Source organism: Neophocaena asiaeorientalis, unplaced genomic scaffold, assembly GCF_003031525.2.
Source record: "Neophocaena asiaeorientalis asiaeorientalis breed wild unplaced genomic scaffold, Neophocaena_asiaeorientalis_V1.1 scaffold469, whole genome shotgun sequence".
Lineage (NCBI taxonomy): Eukaryota > Metazoa > Chordata > Mammalia > Artiodactyla > Phocoenidae > Neophocaena > Neophocaena asiaeorientalis.
Window position 1 is genome coordinate 1,190,137 of NW_020172691.1, and position 18,961 is coordinate 1,209,097.

At 59.7% G+C, this 18,961-nt stretch overlaps 1 protein-coding gene across 1 annotated transcript in view; it reads right to left on the minus strand.

The window, feature by feature from the left end:
* The window catches only part of DOT1L (DOT1 like histone lysine methyltransferase), a gene marked incomplete at its 5' end in the record, with an annotated part of 51,186 nt that overhangs the window by 18,183 nt on the left and 14,042 nt on the right, over positions 1-18,961 (minus strand). The window contains 7 exons of the mRNA XM_024739994.1: positions 1,991-2,070; positions 4,047-4,102; positions 9,452-9,514; positions 9,909-10,003; positions 11,598-11,826; positions 12,410-12,473; positions 15,258-15,332. Of these exons, the coding sequence (XP_024595762.1) occupies positions 1,991-2,070; positions 4,047-4,102; positions 9,452-9,514; positions 9,909-10,003; positions 11,598-11,826; positions 12,410-12,473; positions 15,258-15,332 (662 nt within the window). The remainder of the gene's footprint in view (positions 1-1,990; positions 2,071-4,046; positions 4,103-9,451; positions 9,515-9,908; positions 10,004-11,597; positions 11,827-12,409; positions 12,474-15,257; positions 15,333-18,961) is intronic.

Below are 18,961 nucleotides of genomic sequence, written 5' to 3' on the forward strand. Positions count from 1 at the left end.
CGGGGCTCCTGCGGCACGTCAGGGAAGACCTGACGTGGGAATCGGGGCAGCAGCAGCGGCCGGAGAAGCCACCCTCATGAGCCCAAGGATGAAGATGCTTTCTGGAGACCTCCCTGCAGGACAGGTGGCTCCTGCCATCTCATGTCACGACTGGAGAAGCATGGGGACACACTGTCAGGGCTGCATCCCCGGCCAGGCCCCAGGAAGGGGAGCGGGCAGAGCCCAGCGGGGCCGTGGGCATGTGGGGCAGCATATCTGACCTCACGCTGAGGTCATAGCCCACGGGGGGCCCGGGAGACTGGTCCCGTCCTGCCAGGAGGACTCCGAGAAAGATGGGCACCCGAGGCTAGAGTTCTCACACGGGTGGCGACAGCCCCCGGCTGAGGACCAGAGCCCGGCCGTGTGCGACTGGGTGTCCAGGGAAAGAAGCCCATGACTCCACCAGCAGTGGGATGACCCCCACGCTCCTGGAGCAGAGCGCGTCACAGGGCACAGACGGAGCTGCCATCATCCTGAGTGTTCACCACACATGGGAAGCTCCCGGCCTCCCCACAGGGAAGAAACAAGGCAGCAGGTGAGAAGCAGGCGTGAGGGCACAGGACAAGGGGAAACGTAGGCCCTGCCTGGGTCCCCCAGCTGCTGCCCTGCTTGTCAGGACCATCGATGGTGCTGGGACAGAAAGCGCCCAGCTTTCTGAGGGAGGCGGACTGGGGAGGACGGCCTGAAGAAGCAGCCACCTCCGTCCCCTCTTCCTGGAACACACCGGACCTGCTCTCCCACTCTGAGCCTAAGCGCAACTCACCACGGGACCCAGGGGTAGGCAAAAGAACACAAACTAGGTTCAAAGAAACTGGTCAGCTCCCAGCTGTTTAGAAGGCTCCCACCCAGGTGTCTGCATCGGTCTGATGCTCCATGTGCACGAGGATGCCCCAGGCACAGCTAAGGGACACCTCGTGTGTGCTGCTGGGCCTGGGAAGGCGCGACCCACTCTGGCGGCTAAGCCGAGACCTCGACACAGCTCCCTCCCTGCGCCTTCAGTGGCCTGGAGGGATCTCACGTGGGGACCACCCTGCTCAGGCTCACCACGCCAGATGGAGGAGCTCGGGACACAAGAAGACCTAACAACCCCTGCCCGCGCTCCTGAGGAGGGGAGAGTCTGCTCAGACACCAGGAGCTCCCATCGACCCAAGCGCTCGGCCTTGGCACTTCCCTCCCGGTCTCTTCCTGGCCTGTCCAGACCTCCCCCGCACCAGGTTCTGGCCAGATGCCAACAGCACTCACTCCACAAAAGCACCAAGGTAACCTGTGAGTCTAAACGCTTTCATAAGCACGGGAGAACACGCCCCTCCTACTTGGACACAAGAAGGGTGAGGTCCCCTCCGGTGTCCGGGTCTCGACTGGCCCGGGGACTGAGTGTGAGGGGGAAGGGGAAGCAGCGGGAGTGGCGCTAGCCAGGCAGCCCGGGTCCAAGTACAGGAAAGACCCGACCAGCAAAGGCCACAGGGGCTGGCCAGGGGAACCCCCATGCCCTCAGCGCCCCAAGTTAGGGTTCCAGATCACGTGGGGACACCCGATCAAGTTTCAGTTTCCCATACACCGTGAAGAATCCTTTAGGAGAAGGCAGGATGTCCTTGAACTAAGAAGTCACTCCCTGTCTCCGCAACAGAATGAACCAGACAGCCTGCAGCTCCCCTGCTAATCTGGTCCCCGCCCCAGTCCTTCCGGTGGCTGCAAGCTGGGGCCTGAGCGGGGAAGGCGTTGGGTCTATTCCACCACACACGCTGAGCTGCGAGGCACCCTCCCACAACCTAGGTGTCAGTAAGAACCACCATGGACGGGACGCGCTGCCTGAGGCCTTCCCACCAGGGCTGATCCCAACGCCAGTCCGGACCCCACCACCTGCGATCAGGGCCACAGCTGCAGAGCCCCGAGCAGGTGCAGACGCGGGATGCACGGGGTGGGGGTGGGGGGTGGGGGGGGAGTCCGTTACCTTCCTTCATGTTTGCGAACCGCTCCTTCAGCTGGTGATCCACCTCAGGACCAAAGGCAAAGTTATTCACAAATATAACACTGCAAAATAATATTCCAGTTGAGTGAAAGGAGGTTCTACTTGCACACACACACAGAGCCGCCGCGCCTACGCCGCCTACCGCCTCTGCCCACACCACCTCCGCCCAGCCTGGGGACGGGTGCCAGGGCCCAGAGGCTGTGACTGCCACCCTGGGTGCCGTGAACACAGATGCCGCGACAAGCAGACCCCTGGCTTCCTTGGGAAGGCGCGCACGGACACAGGCCCAGGGCAACGGGCTGCCCCACCTGCCCCTCCGGTGCCCCAGGGTTGGAAAGCGGGCAGCTCGAGCGCCACCTGGGCAGAGAGGTGTGAGAACACCCGGGCAGGAAAGCAGCACAGACCCATCAAGCTGCACCACCACCCAGGGGCCCAGCGCCAAGTTCTTCCGAGGCAGGGCCTGGCCCATCCTCTCCCGTTTCTCAAACGTTCTCTGGCACCCGACGGCCCGAGGAAGCGCTGCCTGAAGACGCCCGCCGGGTGGTGGGAGACTGCTGCCTGCACAGGCCCCCAACCTGTCCCCTCCTCTGCCCGCCGGCTCCTGCCCCCATGGAGGACCCCCACCAGGGATCCCTTCCCCATCTGAACGTGATGGACAGCAGCAAGCTGCCATTCCATGCCACCTGTCTGGAATCTCGGTACTACGACAGTAACGGGAGATCTGACCGGGGCGAGGATGGTCACGGGCAGTAGGAGAAGCACTGAAGGTGTAAGCCAAGCTCTCTCGCTGCCGACTGCTTGGAAAGAAACCCAGATGCGGTGCGGTTCAGGTTGGAGCCGACGGGCAGAGCCCTGATGAGAGCGGTGAGCTGGGGAGGCTCCGACAGGGAGTGGGGCCGGCCTGGAGGGGTCCCTGCTCTGGGACGGAGCCTGGGGAGGTTGCACACCAGGGCCTCAAGGTGGCCAAGGTGGGGAGAGGGGGTAAGCCAGGACAGACCCCGGGCTGCCCGAACTAGAGTCACCCGAGAGGAAACAAGGAAGCTCCCCGAGGCCCGCAGAAGCCAGGATGAAGACCCCTGAGCGCAGAGGAGCTCGTCAGGGCGGGGACACCCCCAACAGGAAGCAGAGCGCCTAGGGCGCTCGCCGTCTGGGGGGCACCGTCTGGGGGCCCTGGCAGAGCCCGGCCTCGGGGCCTCGCGGTGCTCTGGGCGAGCTCTTCCTTGCCGGGCCACAGCTGCTGGATGCCCCCCATGGGAGAGGCCCCCACGGCAGCTACTCCAGAGCCCCCCGACCCCGTCTGATCTGATGGGGACACCCACGGGGTCAGCACGGTCCCCTCAAGAAAAGGGGGATGGCGTGCCCAAATCAGGTGAGACATTCTCACGGGAGAGAGCGAGACAAGGACAGGCCTTTGTGAACGAGGGACGCCTGCTCCCTACCTGCCCGCACGGAACCCAGTGGTGGGGCCTCGGGGCGCCATGCAGCGAGCACATGCAGAAAGAAGGCGGGGAGGCCAGACCACGAGGTCGAAGGGAAATGGTGTGACCCGCGCCCCCGCCAGAGAGCTGAGAGAGTGACAGGCCCGCCCCGCAGTCACCGAGGCCCAGCCATCCCCACTGAGCCACACGAGCGCCTTGCACTCCACAGGTGCTGCCACTGCTGCCGCCAGGTGCGCAAGCGCGGGGTCCAGCCCGCTCCCCGGCCCCAGGCCTGGGCAGGACAAGGGAAGGAGCCACGGAGGCAGAGCTGCCGGCAAGCTCAGGACACACGGCGGTGTCGGCCTGGAGACTGCTTGCCACGGTGCTACCATCCATCCCGGGGAGGCCCGAGAGCAGGAACCTGCACTGAGCCCGGGCCCTCCCCGCACTCTCCGGGCCCTCCCCGCACTCTCCAGCCCCTGCCTGCTGGGATGACCCCCGTGGTGGGGGGGGAGCGACCCGGGGTGGGGGGGAGATGGGGAGCTGCGCCACCCCGTGCCATCCTGCCTTGCCCGGCAGGCCCCCGCGGCCCTCACAGCCTCACTCTAGCCCGGCCGTACCTCGTGTTGGCGATCCGCTCTCTCCACTCCTCTGAGAGGAAATCTCCTCTCTCCAGCTGAAAGGAGAAAAGAGGGATAGCCCATCACTCAGGGGTCTCGCTCGCCTCTGCACCCCACCCCTGCCTGCCCCCCAAAGAAGAGATGGAATGAGCAGAGGCCCTGAGTGGGGAGGCCGCCGCGGGGCGGTGGCATTGGGGCCAGGCTCCCACAAGGGGACGGCGGGGAGAGGCCGAGACCACGCCATGCCCATGCAGGGCCAGCAGGGGGCGCCCCGAGGTGGCCGTGCTGGACAGAGCACACGCGTCAAGGGCTCAGCTCTCCTGCACCACCTCGCCTGTCTCCTGGGCAGCAGGGCTGTCCTTACGCCCTCAGCACTGCTCTGACCACTATCTTTGTTAGCTGACTAATCTCATTGTGCCTCAAGGCCAAAGTCTGCCTGAGACAACTCAGACCTTATTAACCTAACTGCCCAGAACTGTACCATTTAACAAACCAAGAAATCTGGCTTTATAATTCTTCAAAAAAAGGCTATCATCCCACTCCTGGGTGTCCACCCCAGAGAAGTGAAAACAGACCTCCACAGGAAAACCTGCACACCCGTCCGCAGCAGCAAAGGTGGGAACCCACGTGTCCATCATGAATGTGAACAGATAAACACCCTGTGGTCCCTCCACACACGGGAGCATCACCCAGCTATAAAAAGGGGTGAAGCCCCGACACTCGCTGCAACGTGGACGGACCCTGAGAACACGATGCTCAGTGAGAGAAGCCAGACACAGAAGGACACACGGTGTGTGATTCCATTGATGGCAAACGTCCAGGACAGGCGGACCCACAGACAGAGCGTCTCTGGGGGAGGGTGGAGGTGGCTGCTGGCAGCCCCCATCTGCACCCCACAAGCCATCAGGTGACCGGAGGCCCTCCAGGCAGCGATGGGGCAGCGCCGCCCAGCAGGGCTGGCCCCTGAGCCTGTCTTGGGCAGGAGGGAAGACCCCAAGCGTAGGAGCCTGTGAATGCCACGGCGCCCAGGCAGAGCAGCTGCCAAGACCGGCGCCCTCCAGCACACAGGAGTCACCCAGGGACACGAGGGGCCGAGCCCCGCAGGGCAGAAGGGAGATGGCCGTCCTGAAACACCCAGGTGCTGTGGGAGGTCTATGTCCCAGACGTCCGCGTCTGCTCGCTGGGTCCTCTCCCCTCGTGAGGCTGCCACGGTTCCCTGCGCACAGCCCAGCAGGCTCGGGGGCACTGACCCAAGTCCAAAGTCCTTACGATGCCGCACAGGAAAACGCTCAAGCTGCAGGCCTGAGGCCGTGTCCTGGGAAGGGTGCTCGGTGTCTGGAACCCGACCTCGGGGGCTCCCTGTCCGCACACTCTCTGGGAAAACACAGGGTCCACACGGGCACCTGCTCTCCTCCCGGAGTCTGCGGTCTCAGCTGACCGGCCCCCAGTGAGAACCCTGGGCTGGGTCTCTGCGGCCAAGAGAGCAGACCACAGCCCCCGGGCACTGGGTCTTGTGAGCCTCCCTGGGGCGCACACCTCGCTCGTGCTGTCACGTCTCGTTTGGGGGAGTGAAGCGCGTCCTATAGAGTCTGGAAGCTTGCGCCTGGTCCCCTGGACCCACCCTATGCCTCTTCCCTCTGCTGGTTTTGCTCCATCCTGTCTCTGAATAAACCACAATGCGAGGACGACGTCTGCTGCGTCCTGGGGTCCCGCAGGCTCGTCCTGATGTGGCTTCTCTCTCCATGGGGGCTCACCCATCCAAGCCACAGCGCCACTGCTCTGTTGTGGCCTCATGTTCAAGGCAAGAAAACAGCCACTGTCCCGGCCCCGCCGCCATTCGCCTCTTGACACAGACTGGCCGAGTCGGCTCTGTGTTGCTGGGGCCAGTGTGCCCGAGTTAACCGTGCCAGGAAGATGTCACCCCCACCAAGGACCCGTGACTGGCCCAAGATAACCAAGACCTCCAGTGTGGAGAAACGTACACGGGCATAAGAGAGAAGAACGGACCCCAGCCCACAAAGGCACAGGGGCTGCCACCGCCTGCCCGGGGACCTGGCCAGAGGCACCTCCCCACACGGCACTTCTGTGAGGCTGCCACCGCCCCAGGCAAGGGAAACCTGTGTGCCAGGCCCACTGCCAGGGGCCGACAGCACGGGGTCACCCGGCTGTCGCCAGGCGGAGGGGGCGCCCTGAGGTGTGACAGACGCAGGCAGAAGCCGGGCGTAGGGAGGGCCCAGGGTCTCCGACGGGAGGAGAGCTGTGGGCTGCAGGGCCGGGCAGGGACTGAAGAGGCGGCTCAGACGCCAGGAAACACACTGGGCTCGGAGGCTCCTGCTGGCTTTGTTCCCCCCTCAGTTACTAAGTGACAGGGGCAGGACCCTGCACGCCAACCAGGGCACCTGCTCCCAGCCACAGAGAGCCACAGTGGGGGCACCTTTCCAGACCCAGCCGGCAAGCTCCTGCCAAATCCAGGCGTTGGGCAGGGGCTGTCGCCACACCCTCCTGGAGCAGGGCCACGTGGACGCCAGAGGCACAGCTGGCTGCCGCTCCGGACACGGCTGCCAAGGCCACGACCAAGAGTCCTCTGAGCCGAGTTCTGCTCACAGCCACCTCGCGAGGCCACAGAGCAAGGGCAACTGACGAGCGCCCTGGACCTCACGAGGCCAAAGAGCGAGAAGGTTTACACACAGGGAGCCCCGCCAATGAGCCAGCTGACGTGCCACTGACCCCCAAACACCCACCAGGCCAGGCGCTGCCGCCCAAAGGTGACGAGGGGAGGAAGGGAGGAGAGGTGACCCGCTGGGGCGGGCAGCCCACCAGCCTCACCCCCGCCTCTCCCTCCAGCCGCGGGGATTGTACCAACAGCAATCCCAATGTACCATTCGGGTTCTACCACACTCCGAATAAAGCAGCGAAGACTGCCCGCGGATCCATCGGGGCATCCCTGGGACCTGTGTCGATGCAGACTTCTACACTACGGGATTGAACTGCTTGGCCCTCTCACCAGAAGCAGGAGGCACTTCTTAAATTTAAAAACCTAAGTTTTAGGAGGTCATAAGGTCTTAGGAAAATGGTAAACCATCCAGGAACTCTTAGCAGCATGCCAGTGGATCTAGGGACTGGGCAGGAAGAAGTTTCCTAGAAACAGAAACCAACTGGACTGACTGCCCTCAGCCTGACAACGAACATCAGAGGACTTCAGATGCAGGAGGGACACAGGAGGCCAGAGGATACACCCCTCGCTTTTCACTGAGGGGAGAGAATCGTGCAAGAAATCCCACCAGGAAAAAGGGGAGGGGAGCTGGGCCCAGCCTGTAGATGTGCAAGTCCTGGTCCAAGAACAGCAGAGCAGAAGCAGAGAGGGCACAGCCGAGCTCACACCACGAGGCCACACCACCCTGATACCAAAGCCAGGCATCACGAGAAAGGAAAACTACAGACCAGCATCCCTCTCGGCTGCAAATACCCTCAACGAAATAGGAGCTATACCCCAGGGCCAGGTGGGACTTACCCCGGGCATGGAAGTACACCAGCCTTTGTACTCTGTCCCCTCAACAGGCCAAAGAGGACAACCACACAACGCAAAAGCAGCTCTAACAAAACCCAGTACCCATTCACAATAAGGATTTCCGGAACAAAAGTAAGAACAGAGGTGAACCGCGTCAACTTTAAAAAGAACGTCCACAGAAAAACCCCAAAGCTAACATCATACCCATGGTGAGAAGCTCGAGGCTTTCCTGCTGAGATCAGGGGCAAGAAAAGGATGTGCCCTCTCATCCCTGCTCCTCAACACCACACCAAAAGCCCCGGCTAATGCAATAAGACAAGAAAAGGAAAGGGTACCGACTGGGAAGGAAGACATAAAACTGCCTTTGTTCAAAGGTGATGTTATCGCCTATGTAGAAAATCCAAGAGAGTCAACGAAAACGACGACAACTCTGGAACTAACACAGTAACTACAGGAAGGTTGCAGGATGAGGGTATGGATGTACGTCAGCACAGTGCAGACAGAAGTCAAGTCCAAACCCCCCAGAGCGGCCAGCACATCACTGAAGGAGGAGAACGAGGCTGGAGGCCCGATGCCACGCGGTTCAGGACTGACTCTCACGAAGACGCAGCTGTCAAGACACTGTGGTGCCACTGAGAGAGCACACGGGGAGAGCGTGGGACCGAGCGCAGCGGCCGCTGGCCTTGGACGAATCAACAAAGACGGCTCAACAGAGAGGCAGCCCTGCAGCAGACAGGGCAGGGCAGGGCAGCTGGATGTCTGCACACGGAGAAATGAATGTAGATGCAGACCTCACGCCCTCCACAAGAAGTAACCAGAAAGAAACCACGAACCTACAGGCAAAACGCACAGCCACAGAACTCCTATACGATACCATGAGGGTAAATCTAGGTGAGCTGAGGCTTGGCTTTTTTAAACACGACACCGAGGGCACGACCCATGAAAGGAGAAATGGCTAGGCTGTTCTAAGAGCCTGGAGCCCCCTCTCCTGCGCCCCCATCCGCCTCCCACCTACAATTACGTGACCCACTCTGGGTCCCTGAGGCGACGGGGACGCCGACTCTGGCCCCACAACCCTGCCCGCAGGACGGCGCAGGGAGAGCAGCGAGCACGGCAAGGAACTCTGGGAGGGGGCGTCAGGACCACGTCGCAGCCAGCTGGGGTCTAAGTGACCTGGGGGGCGTGAGATGGGAAGTGGTGGGTGTGGTGAAGATCCGGTTGCGGACCCCGCCCCCTGCAATGCCCCAGCAGCGGCCCAGGGGATGGTGGCTGCATGGCGGCCGTGCGTCCACAGGCAACCGAAACCTGGCAGAAAGACTGATGGAGCCTTGAGCACAGAAACGCACTCGAGCCGAGGATGCGGATGCGGACACCCTGGGTAGGAGGAGCAGAGAGAGAGGCCAGAGCGTCCAGGATCCAGGAGCGAGACCCGAGGAACCTCGGCGTCGAAAGGCCGGGCTGAGCGATGCTGAGTGAGGGGCAGAGGGGCAGGCGGCACCGGGACAGCTGGGGGACTCATCCGCTGGGCCCCACGCTGCTGCGGGGGGCAAGCAGGAGAAAGATGCCCTCAGCCGGCCCGCGGACGGGGCAGAGGCCGCCTCGCCCGCACCCTGCCGCCCCCACGTGCCAACCCGGGAGGGGCGCTGCCTCTGAAAGAGCCGGTGCTCTGAGGCCTTGCCAGTGCCAGGGGGGCTGAGGAAGAGAAACGCCACGTAGGCCACCTCTGTTCTCTGAGCGCCCGCAAGGGCCCCCAGGAGGGAGGATGAGAGTGGCCGGCAGAGGGTGGAAAGCGGTGGGGAGGGGGCTCCGGGTGGGGGAGCTGCCCCCGTCCCCGGGGGTGGAGGCTCAGGGCAGGCACTGCACCAGCAGCCACGGGGCATGGAGCGGTGGCACTCACTGTGTATTCTGCATGCTTTTTTCCATACCATTTCATCCACTTCCTGAACTCTCGGTCCATGGTCTGCAAGGGAGCCGAACCAGACAGCCCATCAGGAACCAGGCAGCCGGAATGGCACCACGGCTCCCGAATCCCCCTTCCTCCCCTCGGCCGCCCGCTCTGGGGTTCCTGGCAAAGGCTCCCGACCACAGGGAACCCGAGTCAGCGGGCGTGCGAATCACAATTCTAAACACGTTCCTGTGGGGATGACACCGCTCAGACGTGAGCTCTCCCCAGACTGCCGCCCCCAGGCAGACGCCGGCACAAGGGTGATGCCAGCTGACCCCACGGTGCTGGGGGAACTCCCCTCCCCTTGACCCCCGGCACAGGCCACGCCCTTGACCCACAGGCCACCACAAACCAAGGTTAGAAAGAAAAGCAACAGATGCAACCACGCCCAGCGCCCAGAAGCGCTCACCTCCGCGTACTTGGCCGGGATGTCAGCTTTCTCGACACCATAGTGATGTTTGCAGTTGGTAGCCGCAGCGACCTGCAGCACAACCTGGCCCACTCCTTCAGAGAGAGAGAGAGACAGACAGACAGCAGCAGGTGTCAGGTGTGCACTGTGACAGAGGCCACACCCCAGCCACTGGGGCGATGGCCACAGGGTCACCAGGCAGAGGCCACAGGCTCTCAGCGAAGGTGCCCGAGCGCTCTCCGAGGTCACAGAATGTGTTCAAATGCCCCAGGCCGTGGGCTGAGCCGCCACCAGGGGACAGCCATCTAGGTTCCACTTCATCATCCAAGGACAACACTCCACAGCCCCCCAACCAGAATCCGTCCTTGGTCCACGGCCCCACGTGGCATTAATTGTCCAGACACAGACCCCGCTATGTGGGACCCAGGAACTCCTCGGGAAGGCTCCCGCCCGCCCCGGACACACCACTGTTCCACTACATGGCCAGCTCGCAGCTCGAGTCTGAAGCGGGCTCAGAGAGGGGGTGGGAGAGCCCCGCACCGCACGCACACACCAGTAGGACGCAGGCAGAGTCTGCGGGCATTTAGCCTTCACGACAAAAGGAAGCTTTTTAAATGGTCTCTCCTTGAACTTAGATCGGTTGCACTTTAAATAAAGTGTCAGGAGCCCCTTGACTTCCCATTTTGAATAGAATGTACTCCAATGATGAAAACAAATCTCTATTCAGAAACACGGGGTAAACAGGGGAGAGGACGAGCGGTCCCTCCCAGGGGACAGGGGGAAGGCGTGGAGAGCTCGGCCTGAGGAGGCTGGCGCTTCTGAGAAATCATGAGCCTTTTGACACTAGGGGAGTTTTACAGGCTTTTAGAGAAATGACCTTTGAAGTACGTGCATTCTTATCAAAATATGAATCATACACTTAAAAAGGACTTAAACCGATGATGTCACCACGAAAGAAGCCATCTTCGTCCCCATCTGCAGGGCCCCTGCCCGGCTGAGATGGGACTTTCGGGTCTGTGAGCAGGTCACATGGGATGGCAGAGATGCCCCAGCGGGCTGTGCTGGGGGTTCCTGATGGAGCCGCCCAACAACATGCCGGACAGCCCCCCCCATCAGCCTGTGACCTCACGGGTCCCACCAGGAACCAGTCAGCCCAATGCCTACTCAGGCAGCACGGTGTGCCACGTGTGTGCCTGCCAGGCCCTACCCCCAGGAGTCTCGACTCTGTGCAGAAGGACACCCCGTGAGCAAGCAGGGGGGCCGCTTGGGCTGGTGAGTGTGGGAAGAGGGGAGGGACCGCCAGCAAGGTGGGGGCTGGTCTGCCTCGGTGGTCCCTGGGGCCACCTGTGGGCCAAGAGCCAGGAGCAGCCCCAGGCCCGGGAGGGAGCAGGAGGGAGTGCGGCCACGAGGCCTGAGGGCACAGGGAGCAGGGCTCTCCTCTCAGCAGGAGCAGGCCAGGGGTGGGGGGGGTGAGAAGCAGAGCTGCAGCTCAGCACGGACCTTCTCAGGCTGGCTTAGCAGGAGTGAAGGGGCAGCTTTCTGGGCACCAGAAAGGCGGGCTTGGTTTGCGGCCTGCCGGGTGGGGAGAGGGGTGTGCTGACTCAGGACTGCAGGGTCAGGGCCCCCCCCACTGCCTAGCACTTGCCCCGGATCCCTCCCGGCGGGCACATGGGCGTGGCCCACACTCACCGCTACCCAGGTCCACAAACAGGTCGTCTTCGGTCATCTTGATCTCGTCGATCATCTGGGCGACCAGGTCGAAGGAAGTCTCCCCGTACACCTCCGGGGAGAAGGGCTCATAGTTGTTGAGTTTCTCGGGGTCGGTCACCGAGTGGTTGTAGACCTGCTGCAGGATGTGGCGCAGGAGCCCCGTGGACGGCCGTGTGTTCAGCTTCATGGGCTGCGTGGTGCCCTTCCACTGCGGCACAGGGGGCGCCAGTCGGTCCACCTGGGCCCCGCCCCGCCGGCCATGCCGCTGCCCCCAATGGTGACGCATGTGTGCGGGAGCGTGTGTGTGAGCCTGTGTGTGGATGTGTGTAGTGTGAACCTGCATGCATGCATGTACCCGTGCGGGGGTACGCGTGCACACGTGTGCACCCCTGGACCCAAGCAGTGTGAGCTCCCCAGCACAGCTCCCCTCTCCTAGCTGGTCTGTCCCAGCGCCCAGAGTGCCCGAGGGGTGGGTGAAGGACGGAGAAGCCCCAGGAAGGCTCCCTGTCACCCGCCCACCTGCCGTGGCCCCCGGGGGCGCACCAGGGCCCGGGACCCCTTTGGAAGTAATGAGGCCGCTCAGTCCCGACCGTCTGCGTCACAGCGGCTGCGGTTCCCCACCTCCTACCCACTACAGGGTCCAACGCCCTGGGGTGCTGCAGGCTCTGCACTCCCAGGGCCTCAGGGGCCGGGCTGAAGCACCCAGGAGACTCGACAGGCAACGGGGTCCTGAAGCACTGCGTGGACCTGGAGGAGGAGGCGGGCCCGAGGGGCGGGTAAAGGCCACATACCAGCTGGTGGATGCTGTCGATGGCCCGGTTGTACTTGTCACAGAGCCTCTGCATGCTTTCGAAGCTGAAAGAGGCAGGTGATAGCCGCTGGCCACTGCCGAGCTCGGAACAAGCCACTGGGCCTCGTGGGAGGGGGCAGAGGTCCCAGGGGCATCATGGGGCCTTGAGACCAGGGCGGAGGGGTCGGTTCACGGGTCAAAGCCTCGGGCAGCGGTGCCCTGCAGGCCTTGGGTGGGGAAAGGGCTACCACAGCAGAGAGAGGCGGGCGGGACCAAGGCCGCCTCACCCCCAACCCGTGGATGCAATGAAGTCCCACCGCCCCAGGGCTGGGCCGCCCTTTCCCTGTCCTAGCCGGGGGTGGGGGGGCCTCCATGTTTACCCCTTGGCCTAACTTGAGTGGGTGGGGGGACAGCCGGGGCGCTGAGGGCCAGGCTCGGGCAGAAAGGGCTCCCACTCTGCTGGTCGGGTGGAAGGAGACGACGGCCGACACCCCGGCTCTGCAGAGAGTAGGGTCAGCACCTCCCCCCTCACGCCGACAGCACTTCTGTTTACTACACCTGTTTAAGTTTCTGACACTTTCACAGATATAAGCAGCCTGTGTTAGACACTTAATGAGGGAGCTGTCGGGAGTTTTTAACAAGACTAGGTTCTCCCAAACACCAAGGGAATGAGTTTTCAATGGAACCCCCTAACCCAGGGGTACCCCGGAGCGGTATGTGGGGCCATTTGTGGTTGTCACCACTGGCATTGAGAGATGGGGCGGGGGCTGCCTGGGATGGCCCCACGGAGGATGACCTGCCCGACGCCTGCAGTGAGGGGCTGTGCCTGGTGCCTGCGCTGCACAGGGGAGGGGCTGTCACTCGGGGGGCCCGTCCAACGCCCCCTACAGGCAGGGCAGCAAGACGGCTGCTCCCCAGTGAGACGCCAGGACCCCGGGTAACCCAAGGACGCATACGGGGGTGCAGGAAGCACCCCCTGCAGCCCCTCCCCACCTGCATCTTCGAGACCCCCCGGCCCACGACCCTGGCCCTGGAAGGGCTCTGGGAATTTAAGTGCGCCTTCCTTCCTTCCTAACAGAAGTAAAAGAATTCAACTGGGACCTGTAACCATATGGCAAGTTCAGTTTCCTAGAATGGCAGCTGCAGCTGAAAAGCCAGAGATCTCGAGCAGGAAAGAGCAGGCGCGGCTGAAGCCTGTGAAACTCACACACAGACACACAGCGAGGGATACGCGGCTCCAACACGCTGGGAGCAGGCTGACACGCCGTAACAAGGCAGGAAACCCACATTCCAGGGGAGCTAACCACGTGCACAGGCGCGAGGGGTCCAGCCCAGCACTGGGCCGCGGGGTCCCAGGGAGCATGGCCCAGCAGCCACCCGAGTGCAGTGTCTGTGAGTGACACGCCTGTCCCTGGCCCCAGGCACCCACTCTTCGAAATGGAAGGGTGGACGCGATGGCCAGTCCATCTCCAGCTCCTGTCTTCCTACGCGGGCCTCAGGGAGAAAACAACGCACTAGTTCACAACCTCACTTCCTTGTGTTCTGACTTCTACACTTCCTTCAAAGCCTCTGGCTACACCCTGGAAGAGACCTTTTCCTGGGAGGATGAGCAACACGGAAGCTCAGGGGAACCTGGGCACCCTGATCCCTGCCGGGATCCACCAGACAGAGGAGCTCGGCTCTCTGCGCCAGCCCTGCTGTCACAGACCCTGAGGTCACACGGGTCCCTGGGGTGGGCACCGTCAGACGGCCCCCTGCCCTCTCCCAGCCCCACGTCCTTCCAGTCTTTCCTCAACTGGCTGAACACGGAGGGAAGAACACCAAACTCCCACCTGCAAGCACCTTGCACCAAAAGCGACTTTAAGCACCCCAGCTGCTCTAGGCCAGGCCCACGGCACTCAAGAATCAAGAGACGTGAGCTGCACGGACCTCGAGACCATCATTCAAGGTCAGCGGCCACAGGCGCCCTCACCCCAGGGGCAGGAGGCGTCCTTATCAGGGGTCAGGACCCATGGATGCGCTGCCCGCCCAAGGCCGTGCGGCCACCTGTGCCGACGCTGCGGGGATCTGGCTGCTCTGGACCAGGGGCCAGCACGGGTGGCCTCTTGTCACAACAGCAAGTGCTGATGACTGAACGGGGAGGAGGAGGAGGCAAGGGGCTGGGACCAGGGGCTGACTGAGGCTCGGAAGGCCGGCCAGGACCACAAGTCCTCCAAACACGGAAGTGAGCCCACGTGAGCAGGCCTGGCAGCAGGGCCTGTGCGGGACTCGAGGGCGCCTCGGGGCCGCGTTCTCTGCCATAAGCAGCTACTTAAGCCCGAGCCTGCGTGCCACCTCGAGCCTGCCAAGGACAGAGACAGGCAGGAGCGTTTCTCAAAGAAAAACAAAAAAAATTCCAGGCAGGCATTCCAGACATGGCCTCGCCCTTCCCCACCCAGAGGACTCTCCTTGGAGACCCAGGATGTGGCTGTAGGAAACTGCTAGACGTGGCCAAAGCCAAGTGAGACCTTGACCAGAGCTGGGCAGGGACCAAAGCTCCCCAGGCCAGGCCGCCGGCGCTGGCAGCTGCCTGCCGTGAAGAGTGACTCCTAACTTGGGGTAGTTTCACACACACACCAATCCCAGTTGCTGCAACGTGCAGTGTCCAATTATGTCCTCACTCTGACAGCCTCTGCCAATATTGGATAAACATTTCCTACCAAAATAACTCAATGCTGGCTCTGAAAGGAAACTCTAAAAGGAACTTTCCCATCAGCCTGCAGCATCGAGGAAGATCTAATTATAGGCTGTGTCCACACACGCTGAGCCCGTCCCAAGTGGAGACGCAGCCCAGGCAGAACCCGGCTTACCTTTTGGTGTCGTAGTCGATTAAAACATAATTCTCCATAGCGAGCTTGAGATCTGGGATTTCTTCACAGACCCACCTGAAACACGAAGAAAACTAGTATTAGTGCTCTAGTTTTTACTCTCGACACTGTTCCTAAACACTCTTTACTCTACAAATACGAAAACAAAACATCCTCGTTACCCAACTCAAAATGTGAAAGAGTGAAGGGAGGTGTTACTTCAAAACAAAGGCTGTGGGGCTTCCCTGGTGGCGCAGTGGTTGAGAGTCCGCCTGCCGATGCAGGGGACACGGGTTCGTGACCCGGTCCGGGAAGATCCCACATGCCGCGGAGCGGCTGGGCCCCGTGAGCCATGGTCGCTGGGCCTGCCCGTCCGGAGCCTGTGCTCTGCAACGGAAGAGGCCACAGCAGTGAGAGGCCCGCATACCGCAAAAAAAAAAAAAAGGCTGTGAAGTTTACAATGCCATCATTACAATGATGCTGTCCTTATGAATTACACAAGTATTACGTTGCTTCAAGTTCCAACAATGTTGTCCATTGGGAGCTAAATGGACTTAATGTGTTACAGGGTCTAGGAAATCAAATCAGCTCAAATCAGGGAGTCTGAAAAGCAACGTATCGACCAGAAATGAAAGGGAACTATTATTTGAAGAATTAACTAATTCCAAGACAAACAACGGGGCTTCTTCAACAAACACACTGAAGGAATTCCCTGGTGGGCCAGGCCAGTGGTTAGCACTCAGAGCTTTCACTTCCAAGGGCCTGGGTTCAATGCCTGGTTGGGGAACTAAGATCCCAAAAAACAAAAAAACACTGCAAGGGAAAAAAAGAGATGGAGAGGGAACCTGCGGACCGAAAGACAAAAATATATCCACCAATCCCAAGGTGTAACCCTGACTGGATCCTGATACAATCTTGAGAAAAGTTGTGAAAGAAGAGTCATCACTACAGAACTTACAGAGAATAAAAGGAAATTAAGGGATATTATGAAAAATGGCATGTCAATAAACTCAACAACTTGGGAGAAATGAACAAATTCCCTGAAAGACACAAATTACCAAAACTGACAGAAGAAGAAACATCTGAATAGCCCTATAGGTATTACAGAACGTGACTTCCTAATCAAATACCTCCCACAAAGAAACTCCAAGCCCAGGTAGCTTCGCTGGTGAATTCTATGAATCACTGGAGAAGTAACACTAATCCTTTTCAGGTTTATGAGGCCAACGTTACCCTGACAGCAAAACCAGAGAAAGACAAAGCCTTGTAAAGATAAAGTCATCATGAGGAAGGAAATCTACAGACCAGTGTCCCTCACAAACACAGACACAAAAATCCTTTAGAAATATTAGTAAACCAAAGTCAGTAATATATCTTATTCAAGTAGAGTTTCTCCCAGTAATGAAAAGTTGTTTAACATTCTAAAACTAGTCACTGTAGGGACTTCCCGGGCGGTCCAGTGGTTAAGACTCTGCACTTACACTGCAGGGGGCAACGGCTTCGATCCCGGGTTGAGAAATTAAGATCCCACGTGTCATGTGGCATGGCCAAAACAAAAACAAAAACAAAGACAAAAACAAACTAGTCACTGTAATTTACCTCATTAAGAGAATAAAAGAGAAAAAAAGTCATACGATCGCCTCAACAGATGCAGAAAACGCACACGACGAAATTCAATTCCTATTCACATAAAAACTTACAGGAAAACAGAAATGGAAAGAGCCACCCTCCCGCCTGATGAAGGGCATGGGGTCGTGGTGGAGCTACTGTCTCTCAGCAACAAGCCTGCTGCTGCCTGGGGCTCTGCCAGGAGGGGCACAAGGAGACCACAGGCCTGGAGAGGAAGGAGAGCTGGCTCTCTTGTGCCCGACCGGGTCCCTGTGTCATCCAGCGAGACTGCCTCACCCAGCAGCAGGTAGTTTTCTCCATTGTACAGACCCCAGGCCCCTCCAAACACACGTACCGGCCCTAGCCACTGGTGGCCGGTGCTCCCACGTCAGGGGTCTGGCTCCCCTCCCTGTGAGACCCGCCCAAGCTCACAGTCACCACAGCAGCTGAGCAGTGCTGGCTTCCATGTGTCATCCCCCCCAGCCCCCGGCTCCCTCAGACCCAAGGGCCCCTGGAGTCACTGCCCCCATGGTCATCAGAGCCTCTCCACCTGGGCCTTCAGGGTGAGCGCCTTCACCGCTGGGGAGCTCTTGTCCAGCACACCTGCTTTCCCTTGGGAGGCCCCTAGCACAGAAGGCAAGGGCCCCCGCAGCCAAGCACCAAGCTGGCGGTGCGATCCTGCGCTCCCCAAGGATGGCATGGGCAGGGACCTTCAGCCTTCTACCACAGGTCCTGGACAGCACCACAGGCAGGAAAAAGGAATGCACAGAATAAAGGCCGGGAAGGAAGACGCAAAACTGTCCCTACTCACATACACATGACTCAATACACAGACCATCCTAAGGAATTTACAGACGACCTACCAGAACTCATGTGAATTCAGCAAGGTCACGGGACAAAGGTCAACTATATTTATAAATGCCAGCAAGAAAGAATTTTAAAAAGGAACAATTTTTCTTTTTTTAAATAAATTTATTTATTTATTTTTGGCTGTGTTGGGTCTTCGTTGCTGCACGCAGGCTTTCTCCTAGTTGCAGCGAGCGGGGGCTACTCTTTGTTGCGGTGCACGGGCTTCTCTTGTTGTGGAGCATGGGCTCTAGGCGCGTGGGCTTCAGTAGTTGTGGCAGGCAGGCTCTGCAGTTGTGGCTCGCAGGCTCTAGAGCGCAGCCTTGGTAGTTGCGGCGCACGGGCTTAGTTGCTCCGCGGCATGTGGGATCTTCCCGGACCAGGGCTCGAACCTGTGTCCCCTGCATTGGCAGGCGGATTCTTAACCACTGTGCCACCAGGGAAGCCCAAGGGAACAATTTTATATGTTACTAAAAATAACATTAAAACGTGGACTTCCCTGGTGGCACAGTGGTTAAGAATCCGCCTGCCAATGCAGGGGACACAGGTTCGAGCCCTGGTCCGGGAAGATCCCACATGCCGCGGAGCAACTAAGCCCGTGCGCCGCAACTACTGAAGATCCCACATACTACGGAGCAACTAAGCCTGTGCACCACAACTACTGAAGCTCACGCGCCCTACAGCCTGCATTCTGCAACTACTGAGCCTGCGAGCCACAACTACTGAAGCCCGTGCACCTAGAGCCCGTGCTCCGCAACAAGAGAAGCCACCGCAAATGAGAAGCCCCTGTGCCGCAGTGAAGAGTAGCCCCTGGTTGCCACAACTAGCGATAGCCTGCGTGCAGCAATGTAGACCCAACGAAGCCAAAAATAAATAAATAAATGTAAAAAAAACCAACATTGAAATGTAAATACTTTGGGATTATCTTAATGAAAAATTTGCAAGACCTCTACATTGAAAACAACAAAACATCACTGAGAAAAATTAAAGACAACATAATAGTAAATATAGAAACAAACAAACAATGCTCATGGAATACAAGACTAAATATTGTTAAATCTCCTCCTCAAACTGAACTGCAAAATAATTCCTATAAAAAAGTCCAGTAGGCTTTTTTCTGAGTAACAGACAAGGTGATTCTCAAATTGACATAAAAAAGGCAGAGAATCCCGAACAGCCAAAATAGTCTTCAAAACTAACAGCACTGTTGCAAGATTCACACTGCCTTAATTTAAGACTTAATGTAAAGCTAC